The sequence below is a fragment of the Hylaeus volcanicus genome, chromosome 2, assembly GCF_026283585.1.
Source record: "Hylaeus volcanicus isolate JK05 chromosome 2, UHH_iyHylVolc1.0_haploid, whole genome shotgun sequence".
NCBI lineage: Eukaryota > Metazoa > Arthropoda > Insecta > Hymenoptera > Colletidae > Hylaeus > Hylaeus volcanicus.
In genome coordinates, this window is record NC_071977.1 from 28,931,068 (window position 1) to 28,941,854 (window position 10,787).

A 10,787-nucleotide genomic window follows, 5' to 3' on the forward strand; every position below is an offset into this window, starting at 1 on the left:
ATCGTGTAAAGAAGCTGTAATCGATCCCCTAATTACGTCGAGCAGTGTGTCATCAGTCAAGGTTCATAAACTGAGTGCAATACGAAACCAAAAGCAAGAGAAACTCGAAGAAATAACATTTAAATTTATTATGAGCAGAGCGAAGTGGAAAGGTTGAAAGTACAAGTGAGCGAACTGCAAGCGCGATGCGAGAAAGCAGAGAAGGAGAAGAGCGAGATCTTGATGAGACGATTAGCGACCATGGAAACCATATCTAGCAAAAGCTCGTCCAACGAGGTGCAGAAGCTACAGAAGAAGAACGAAGGTATTTATGTGAAAGTAAAGACGGACCTGATTTAAAGAATTAATATAAACTGTTGATCGAATTCTGTCCGTCGTGTTCAGCGCTCGCGCAAGAGAAGACCAGTCTGTTGACGAAAATCAGAGAGCTAGAGAAAGAAGTGAATATAAAAACATTCAGAGGGGAAAGAGACAGAGAGAAGGACGAGCTTCGTTCAAAGTTGAAAGCTGCGGAAAATCTGTGCGAGAACCTGATGGACGAGAACGAGGACATGAAGAAAGAGATCAGGCAATTAGAAGAAGAGATATACGAATTGCAGGACACCTTCAGGTAATCTTGTTTCTCTTCGGTTTTTTTTTGTATACATTTTTTTTGTTAAGTGTTAGAAGCCTATATTTTCCTCACTCTCGCATGTTTTTGGCTTCTTTTCTCCAGTTAATATCATTTTGTATGTTACAAAAAAAAAAAGCGTACGCAGGAATTGGCCCTTTTCTCTAAACAAAATTGCTTGAATCGCCTGTCGCAGTCCAGAGAGAAATTTTTTGAAAGTAGTTCGATTCATCGATCGCACTCATTCTCCCCGAAATAAAAATACTAAGAAGCTATCGTAAGAATTCTAAACGCATTGCGATTTATATGAATTCAGGTTCGTTAACCGATTGGCGAATACTTGATTCGAATAATGGCGAATTATGACTCGCTCTGGTAACGTTTTCTTTTTTTGTTAGTGAATCGACCGCGGATTTTATGCGATTATGGCTCGATATGGAAAACATAGGCTAAATGAAAACGGAATACGGACTTGTACGAAACGAAACATTAGGACTATTACGTCTTATTACTGTCTTAGTTAGTTAGATTTTGCGGACGTTTTGCAACTGTTCTTTATACTAAGGTACGAATGCATAAAATCCGCAGCCGTGCTTCTCGGTGCTTGCCCCTACAGTGCTGTTCCTACACTGGCGTTTCGGCTTCCATTTGATTGAATGTGTTCGTGAGTAATTAACAAAAGGTAATTACGACTCAGCCTGGCGTATTTTCGATTCGAGCTTACTCCACGGAATTGGATAATTTCATTAATAAGAACGGATGTCTCGTTAGACCTCCGATAGTGTTTAAAACAAATTTTTTTAATGTAAAGTTACACTTGTCAATAATTCTATCATTATCCCGTTCCGATAACGCTGTATCGTTCACGATGGTCCAAGTAAATACGTAATATATGAATATATTTCATATTGTTAAGGGATGAGCAAGCGGACGAGTACGTCCGTCTGCGAAAAAGTTTGGAACAGTCGAATAAAAATTGTCGAATTTTATCGTTCAAGCTGAGGAAAGTCGAGCGAAAGGTGGAGGAGTTGGAGACTGAAAAAACGACTATAGAGAAGAAGTACGAAGAGGTAAGCAAATAGACAGTCCTACAGTGAAATTAAGCTTCTTAATTTAGCTTAACGTTAAAACCTGGCGCTTTCCAGGTGAAAAAAGTCGACGAATCGTTGAAGAAGATTAAAAGTGAATTCCAAAACAGGGCTCAGAAGAAGACGAGCGAATTCACGACCAAAGTACAACTAAAGAAACTGGTGGACGAAATGGAGAAGGAAATAGGTTCGCTCACTGCCGCTAAACAATGGACAATATTCGACTCAATTTTTAGTATTATTACGCGTGCTCTGGAACTTTCAAACATTGTTGATACGATCGGAGTGTTCTGTAATTATTTTAGGCGACATGATGGCCGTTTTCGTAAACGTTTCTGACGGCAAAGAGATGGATATTGACACGAAATCCAAGGAATACGCGAAATACGATAAACTCTTGAAGGAACACGATCTGCTCAAGGAAAAACTCGACGTTGTGATGAAAGAATTGGCGGATGAAAAGGAAAAAAAGAAAACGCCTTTCGGCGCCAAGGCAGATGACAAAAATACAGATCTACAAAACAGTATGTCATGTAATACTCTACGCACCTTAGTTTCGAGTCAACCTTTATTTCTTGAAATGTTCTAGTAAAAAGGAAATTAGACGATGCCGTGACCATGAGGGAAACCGAACGAAAGGCATGGGACGAAGAGAAAACGGCCCTGTTGGAGGAAAAGGAAAAATTAAAGTCGAAACTCTTATCCCTATCCGCGGAGAAACTGAAAGTCTACAACGAAGTCGTTCAACTGAAGAAAGACTTGGGTAAAAATGTTAAACGCGAGCTAAAGTCAGCGCGCGAGAGTGTCGCTTAAAACGCTTTTTCTTCGAACCTAGAAACGGCGAAATCATCGGAGAAGGAAGGCGCCAAGATGGAGAAGACGATAAACGACCTGAAGAAGGAATTGTCGCAGGAACGAGACAGGTGCAAGAAGCTGCAAGACGATCTGTCGGCGTACACGGAACGGGAGTCGAAAATGACACAGTCGATGTCCTCCGTGAGTGATTCGTCGCGAAATCGCAAACGAAATAAGCTCATGGTTGACGAATTTCTCTTAAAACGCAGGTCGAGCAATCGAAAACGAAACTCGACGCAGAGGTGAAACGCTTGAAGAAAGAGCTGGAGAGCACCAAATCCTCCAATTCCACGAAGATCAGCGATCTGACGACGGAACTAACGGACCTGAAGAAAGAGAAGGAGAAGCTAGTGTCTCAAATCGATCAAGAGAAACAATCGAAAGAGACCGAAGTGGCCACTTTGAAGAAGAAGATCAGCTCGTTAGAGAAGACTGGATTGAATTCGAAGCGAATGAATGAGCTGAGGCAAACGTACAACGAGAAGATCTTGAGTGAGTTGTTTTGCTCTGATAAACGGAGTCGCGTGAGAGAGATTCTATATAAGATAACAGTGTCCTACGTTACAGATTTGGAGAACGAGCTGAAGAGGGGCCAGCAGGAGTACGACAATCTGAGTGGGAAGTGCAACGAACTCGGTAATCTAAATAAACAATTCGAGTTGGACAACGAAGCTCTCAATAGGTAAATAAGATGAATGTACTCTTCATTTCGTCACTGAAATTCATGAAGAATTCATGAAGACATTCTTGCAATGATATGTTCGATTAAACAACCGCAGCAAACTGAGGGAACAGAACACGGAGCTCATGAGCATTCGCAAGGAACTGGAATCGTTGCGCCAGTCCATCAAACTGAAAGAGAGCGAGTGGAAGTCGGAGAAGGCTGCTTTAGAAGTGAGCATAATTCAGTAAACAGCATTTTCAAATTACAAACGGACGGAAATGTTTCAGAACCGAGTGAAAGAGAGCGAGTTGCCAAACAAGGCTCTGATAACAGACCTGAACAATGACATCAGTAACTTGAAGAAGGAGAACAACACCTTGGTGACGCGATTGGAAGACATAAGGAAGGCTGTAAGCGATTCTATAAGGAATTTAGATTACGTTACTCGTTTGGAGTTTAACCGACAGGTCTAACATTCTCAAAACGCACATCGCAGAATGACGATCTCTCGGACAAGCTGAAGGACTACGAGGCCGTGTCCAAGATCCATCAAGCTCTGACGCCGGACACTACTGCCCTGGAGACGGAGATACGGAAGCTGAAGAGCGCCCTGGAGAACATGGAGAAGACGAAGAAAGCGGACCTGGCTCAGTGCAAGATGCGATACGAGCACAGGATCACCGCCATCACCGACGAAATCCAAGCTATTCAGAACCAACTGTCCAGGTACAAGCGCGAACGCGACACGTACAAGCACATGTTGGAAGGCGCCCAGAAAACCATCGCGGAGTTAAAGTCTGCTAGGGGTAGACAGTCGAGCATGTCTTTGGCAAAGTCTGACGAGGTTGGTCCTTTGTAAATATACGGGCCCAACAATAATCGACGTCTTGGAACGATGGAAGAGAAATTTAATGTTGCTTTTCCTTGTTCCGATGCAGGAGGAGGAAGTGTCTAGCACCAGCGCGATAGTCCTCGAAAGGCAGATCGTCAACTTGGAGGACGAGCTTTCAGAGTCGAGATTAGAGATTTCCAGACTTAAAGCAGAACTCGTCTCTGAAAAATCAGCCAGTCACGTTAAGGTGTCCGAGCTCCAATCGCGGATCAACGAGGTAGAGGCTCGTCTTATCGCAATTGTTCAATCAGTTCTATTTACTCTCTCTATGTATCCATAGCTGGAAGAGGAACGAATGCTGACGAGTGGTAGAACGAAGATTCCAGGGCTGAAAGTTCGCATGGAGTTGGCTTGGCAGAAGGAGAGGGAGGAACACCAGAGGCTGTTGCAAGAAACCGCAACGCTCGCGAGAGACCTACGACAAACTCTATTCGAAGTGCGTTGATTAAAAAATAAAGAAGTTTCGATTTGAAATGACTCGACTATTTTCTCAGATCGAGAGAGAACGTTCCAAGGAACGGCTGGAGACCAAGAGGCGGCAAGACCAGTTGAAGAAGGTGAACGACGAAGAGAAGGAAGAGAGCAAGAAGAAATTGCTGGAGGTAAACAGCGAACAGCTGTGTCGCAAGCTGCGAAATTCGCCGAGTTCCCTGACAAAATATTTATTTCTGCAGTTGCAATGCGATCTGCTCGAGCTGAGGGATGCCCACGCGAAGCTGAGGACCAGCAACGAGAAGATGAGACGGGAGAAGGAGCGGCACGAAAAAGAGCGGGAAGAGCTCAGGGACGCGATCATGAAGAAATCCAACCAGGAACAAAACGAGTTGCGAAATATCAACACGTTGCTGCAACAAGTCAACGACTTGACGAAACTTTTCCCTGAATTAAACGGCATAGCTGAGAATGGAACTTCGAACGCTTACACGCCGACGCCACCTAGACGATTGAAGGTATTCTAAGTTGCAAGTTTAATAAAGAAATAAACGTGTAAAACTTGGACCTTCTCGCAGGGACCAAAGTCGAGGGAATCGTCGCCAATGCTGGACTCGAAGGGAGATATAAGAGGTATGGCTAAACGTTATTAATGTTTGAATTTGCATTAAAATATATTCATTCGCAGGTTCGAACACGCAATTGGCTGAGAGGACGGAAAAGCTGGAGTACACCATTAAGAACCTAATGGACGTGGCGAAGAAATTGAAGGAATCAAAGAAGGCAGCTGACGAGGCTAACGTGACACGGATGAAGAAACTTGGTAAAAGGTATCAATCACTGGCAATAAATGTTCTATTCAACACGAATCCTGACATTTAACTGTATTCTGACATTACAGATCGACGTCAGTGGAGAGCGATCCAGGAAAGGGTATAACATCGAGCCGCTCTAAACCACGTCTGCAAAGGAAGAGTCTGTCTTTGGAACAGACATCGCCGCGAAACGACGATGTGCGTATAACTTATAACAGAGATCTTGGACAAAATATAATTGAAATGAATATTAAATACCGCTTGTTTAATGCTTTAGTCGCAACGCATTTGGGGCACCGATAGCAACATGTCCAGTTTGCAGTCGTTAGAAGGTTCAGAAATTGGCGGAAGAACGCTTAGCTTGCAGAGAGATTCCAGCGTGGATAGGTAAAGAGTTACTAGAATTTTACGTGACTTCATAGACGCAGAAGTTCGTTGAAGGTAGTGACGATTCATTATTGTCAATGTTCAGCCGCCTTTCTACTGGTTCCACGAAAAGCGAGATGCTGGAACGAGAGAAGAAGCACGGGAAAGGGATAATAAAAAAACTCACGACTAAATTGACTAAATCTGCCAGCGTGGATGATCCGAACGTTTCCATGGACCTTTCCCTTCAGGTAGATGAATAACGGACGCGTTCGTTCGATGGAAGCAGTAACTCCAAATCGATTTTCCTTTTTGCAGACTTCAGGATCCGAGACGAGCATCAGCGAAAAGACTGAAAAGAGAAATCTGAAAAAGAAGTTAACAGACATGTTTAAGAGAGGTTCCAGGAGCAACAGGTATGCGATTTAACTTGACTCGTTGAGAGAGAAGCAAAGTAATTCATATTTGCGACAATGGAATAAATATTACAAATCATACTGTAATATCTGTAACTTAATGTTTCTACCCTAAATTAGTCGGACGTAACTCTGCTATGAAAACATGTTCATCGATGAATTTTCTTTTTTCAGCGTGGAGAAGAAGCTTAACTCTACGAATCACAGCAGACCACCTTCGAGGAACTCTACGACGTCGAACAAGTAACTTGACAACGTAATTATCGTTTAAGCGTACAACAGCGACAAGTGACGCTACAGTGAAATAAAGGGGATTGCTCAATTACGCGTAGAGCATATACAGAAAGATAACTATATTCTTGTACATATCGGATGTGCCTTTACCGATTGTAATTTATAGACTTGCCATTGTAATTACAGATTTGCACAAGCATTTCCAAGTACTTCATTAAATGTAAAAAAACCGCGCTATACGACGCTGTAAAAAAAAAAAGAAACGTGCAACAAATAAACAGCACACTTGTTTCCATTATCGACGCGGTTCTCGTTTCATTTCTTTATTACAATTTTAATCTCCTAAATCACGAGTCCCTCTTGTTTTTCTTAGATTTCCGCTTGTGTTTGGAACTTTTATGCTCTTTGTGCTTGTGCTTCTTCTTCTCCTTCTTCGACTTCTTCACTTTTTCTCGCTCCACCCATACCCCGGAAACTTTAGAGTCAGTCTTGGGTTTCGGTACAACGACACTTTTAAACACAGGCTTCAAAGTCTGAGAACTGGACGCCTCCGATGCAGAATTGTCACTTTTTAATAACCTCGAGGGAAGAACTGGTCCATACATGTCGGGCAACATCGCCGGCTCCACAGGGTTCGAACTACCGTCGTTGCTTTGGTTGGATCCAGTCCCTGGTTCGGGATTTGTCGCTAAGTTTACGATATCTTTCTCTTTATTTACATTTTCGTTTGCTTGAGCACTGCTCTTCGAACTCGCGAGTAAACTGTCCAAATCTACTTTAGCGAAAATGCCCCTTGGCGGAGAAGTGTTCCTGTTCACGTTCAGTTCGCTTGGCGCTTTACCGATCAGAACTGACTTCACCGCCTCGCTGTCCATGCTTTCCTCTGGCTCCGAATCAGATTCTTCGCTGCTGCTCAAGAAGATCGCCTTGAAGAGATCTTTCTTTTCTTCGGATTTGCTCTTTGGTTCTGATCTCGATGCGTTCTCGTCTTCCTTAACCTTCTCAACTTTGTCTACAGTCTCGGATGGAGCAGTCAAATCTATCGTACTGGGCAAGATTGGCTCGACTTCAGGAATCCTGGAGGATGCTTCTTGAACTTCTTTGCCGAAAACTTTTTCATAAGTAGCCTCAAAATTTCTTATTTTCTCAGACACAGGCTCCAATGCCTGACGATCGTCGAGAGGTACACCGTTATCTGACTTTACTTCCGAGTTCGCACTGGTAACAACACTTCTGTCTTTCGATCGAGAATCGACTATGTCCGATTCTCGAGATACTGTGTCGGTTGCTCTTGAAAATTTCGTAGAATTACTCCAATTAAGAGAATCAAAGATTGAAAACTTAACCGTCTTCTTCTGCAATTCCGGTTGGGCGCAACCGACTCTTGGTTCAGGAATATTAAATCTCTTGCATACTATACTAGCAGGCTTCCATTCTATGCGCTCTCTGGTTAGTTTCCCAAACATTTTCATCTTCACAGCCTGTTTCATTTCGTCCTCCTGGCTACCTTTCTCAGAGTCTCCGTCTGAAGTCACAGAGTCAGAAGCAACCGTAAACTTGCTCGCAACGTAATCACTCGTTGGCTGATCAAATAATCGAGCTGCTTGCTCGAATTCGGTCCGCTCGTGTTCTCTGTCCCATTCCGTCATCGATAACGGTTGTATACTCTCGAGTTTACTTTGTTCAGATTTCTTGGAGAGAGCTAAGTATTGCTCGAAACGTCTTTGCTTATCAGGATCGGATAAAAATGGTTTCGCTGTACTTTTCTTCGTAGAATCGTCTTCCTCGGATTTGCTACTGTCCGTAATTATTTGGCATTCCTTTGATGTAGAGGGAGAGTCTTTGAACTCTTCCAATTTTTTCAAACTACCTTCGGATTCTTTACTAAATCCAACGACGCCTCCTTTGATAAAACTCTGTAGATTCAATTTGTCCATCCACGACGTCGCTCCTTTAGCTTGTTGAGATTCTAGTTTTTGCCTCTCCTCGGTTTGCTGCTTGCCGTGTAAATTCAACGTTTTGGTAATGATGTTGGAAGCAACCGACGGCACTGCATTTGGATGCGTATCCGATACTTTTTTAATACTGGCCGTGTCCTCCAATATTCTAGCCCTGTCCGCGGCTGTAAGATCTTTACGTCTCCCGTTTTCTACCGTGCGAGGTACATTCTCGATTGGTGGATAAAATCGACTTTTTCTGACTGCATGCATTGGTATAAAATCTTTAGGTAACTCTGGAGGTGCGAAAACCTTCTTGGATTCTAATCTATTTTTCGCTGGCGCGAAACCATCTAAACAATCGTTCGTGTGTCTGTGACGAGTATCGTCGGACCACCTCGTCTTCTTCTTCGCTTCCGGACCTAACGCGAAGTCGTAACGCGACATATCTTCCGTTTCGTATATATCTTCGTCGTCAGCTTCGAACGCGCCAACTCCGAACGCTTGTCCATGTATCGATAGCTTTTTGTTTTTCTCTCGTATACTAAATGCAGGAGCATCGAATAAATCTATATGACCGGAAAGTACCGTTCTCCTATCCAAGCCACTGTATCCTATACCAAAGAAATTACCTTTTGGGTTACACCTGTAACAAATTAACGATAATTTAATTTTCATGCCATCGACATTTGTTTACTGCTCAACAAAATTATAGCGTAAAGAATGTACCTGAATGGCTCGTAATCGTCGGGAGCAAATGTAATATCTTTATAATCATCTTCCGAATCTTCCGAGCTACTTTCCGAAGTTGGTTTTCTAGACTGTTGTTGCAGTGTCTTTATTTTGTCATTTCTTCTTCTTATTTTAGCTTTCTCCTTTTTTGTAAGTCTGGATCCAACACCCTGACCTGGCCTCCATCCCATTTGTTTCAGCAGTGTAATACCAACTGTTTCCCTGGATATTAGGTTAAATATTAATGAACAATTAAGGCTGATAATTTTACATTTGTACATTAATAAAATTTTAGATTGAAAAGCTACATACTTTACAGGCTTTAAAAGGGCCTTTAACAGTGGAGTACCAGGAATGGGACCACTGCTCTCACGATTCATTCTCTCTCGTTTTACTCCTCTTTGACCATGGTCAGCATAATCGCTGGTAGCACGAATACCTTTGGGTGCTATTCCAAACTGACTTGTGTCCTCATCATCCATAAAATCTTCCGGTCTTTGAGCAATGTTTTCTGCCTTACTACTCCTAGAGGATTTAAATTGCTGTGGTCTCCATCCATCTTGTGTACCAACTGTATTATAATATCCAGCAGAGAAACCACCCGTAAATGCTCCATGAAATCTACGTCTACCTTGTTCGTCATACACACATTGATTTTCTATGGACATAGGTTTCTTTCTCGGAACATTATCTGCAATAAATCCATGTATAAACAAAGAGCTAATGTATATGGTAAAACTCATCCTAAAAAACTTCAACCTACCTTCGTCTATAGGTTCTAGGGGAACTCCAAAAGAAACATAATTCTCGTCGTCGGAATCGCCCATTTTTAACGCACAGTATTTATCCGATGGTAAACAAGTTCAAACGAAAGCAAGACATAGAGTACTTCTCCTTAATTTATACAACTGTCAGAAACAACGCATTTGAGGTTATAAGGTACGCATGTATATATTATTTACATACGTACATATCGTAGTTTTTCGATCGAGACTTCTAGCTGTCTTTAAGTCATTTCATTTGAATAAGACGTACTTTTACTTGAAACTGTTTAAATTTTAGCTAGATCACTAATTGAACGAAGTATTCTTTTGATCAATGTTTCAATTTAGAGAATTAATTGCACGACTGTTGGTAAAACGTCATACGACTACTAACACTCGATGAATTCTCCACTGGAGTTGATGGAGGTAGAATGATTACGATTTATAGGACAGATTCATAGGAGTACACACACGAAGATCTATTAATTCGTTTCTTCTGAGAGGAATACTACTCACCAAACTAAGGGATACTATTCTCCCTTCGAGATAGTTGTAACTTTAGATTGGATTTGTTAAATTTGATATACCAATGATGAATAGATTATTATTTCTTAAATAATTTAACACCGAGTTTCGATAAATATGCACAACATATAAATAATGTCTGCAAAACACTGTTTACCTATATCAGAATTAGGTAGCTCTGATAAGAGCCCCCTATCTCGTACCATTTCGTTATCACATCCAACGTTATCGATTCAGAATAGAACAAAATAGCAACGCTATTAGCGGCAAGAATTGCAACAAGCAGCTTCCGAAGATATCCTAAAGACTAGTTGCAACGTTTATTCCATTATACAGTAGTTACTCGAATAAACTTTTGTTTGTTCGAACATTATTTGATTGTATAATATGAATTGTTATTTTTATCGAACGAACAACGCATCAAGAGTTGCACATCTTTTATATTTTCTATTCAAAT

General features: G+C 41.8%; 2 protein-coding genes across 4 annotated transcripts; one reads left to right on the forward strand and one right to left on the reverse strand.

Annotated features, from left to right (window-relative positions):
- Nucleotides 1-129: 129 nt before the first annotated feature.
- On the forward strand, nucleotides 130-6,670 carry LOC128885034 (trichohyalin; the record flags this gene model as incomplete). The annotated part of the gene is made up of 23 exons (XM_054138774.1): nucleotides 130-304; nucleotides 385-610; nucleotides 1,527-1,680; nucleotides 1,756-1,885; nucleotides 2,004-2,222; nucleotides 2,288-2,461; nucleotides 2,534-2,694; nucleotides 2,763-3,045; nucleotides 3,121-3,235; nucleotides 3,333-3,447; nucleotides 3,505-3,627; nucleotides 3,714-4,061; nucleotides 4,156-4,326; nucleotides 4,390-4,545; nucleotides 4,604-4,711; nucleotides 4,784-5,059; nucleotides 5,120-5,174; nucleotides 5,230-5,371; nucleotides 5,443-5,554; nucleotides 5,634-5,743; nucleotides 5,829-5,973; nucleotides 6,041-6,138; nucleotides 6,313-6,670. Coding segments are annotated over 23 exons (3,669 nt in total), but the record flags the coding sequence as incomplete, so codon positions are not given.
- LOC128872996 (G patch domain-containing protein 1 homolog) lies at nucleotides 6,477-10,648 on the reverse strand. 3 transcript variants are annotated; one of them, XM_054116235.1, is made up of 5 exons: nucleotides 10,322-10,648; nucleotides 9,805-9,949; nucleotides 9,354-9,732; nucleotides 9,039-9,263; nucleotides 6,477-8,955 (listed from the first exon to the last, which is right to left on the reverse strand). In XM_054116235.1, the coding sequence occupies exons 2-5, from the start codon at nucleotides 9,866-9,868 to the stop codon at nucleotides 6,720-6,722; spliced, it is 2,904 nt and encodes a 967-aa protein (XP_053972210.1). In that variant the 5' UTR covers nucleotides 9,869-9,949; nucleotides 10,322-10,648; the 3' UTR covers nucleotides 6,477-6,719. The 3 variants fall into 3 exon arrangements, with proteins under 3 accessions (XP_053972210.1, XP_053972209.1, XP_053972208.1); XM_054116234.1 differs by having other exon boundaries at nucleotides 10,012-10,648; XM_054116233.1 differs by having other exon boundaries at nucleotides 9,805-10,648.
- Nucleotides 10,649-10,787: the final 139 nt, after the last annotated feature.

Coding starts and splice junctions, on each gene's coding strand:
- LOC128872996 (XM_054116235.1), bottom strand. CDS start 9,868: ATGGGCGATTCCGACGACGAGAATTATGTTTCTTTTGGAGTTCCCCTA. Junction 9,264..9,353: donor GCCCTTTTAAAGCCTGTAAA/GTATGTAGCTTT, acceptor CCTAATATCCAG/GGAAACAGTTGGTATTACAC. Junction 8,956..9,038: donor GACGATTACGAGCCATTCAG/GTACATTCTTTA, acceptor AATTTGTTACAG/GTGTAACCCAAAAGGTAATT.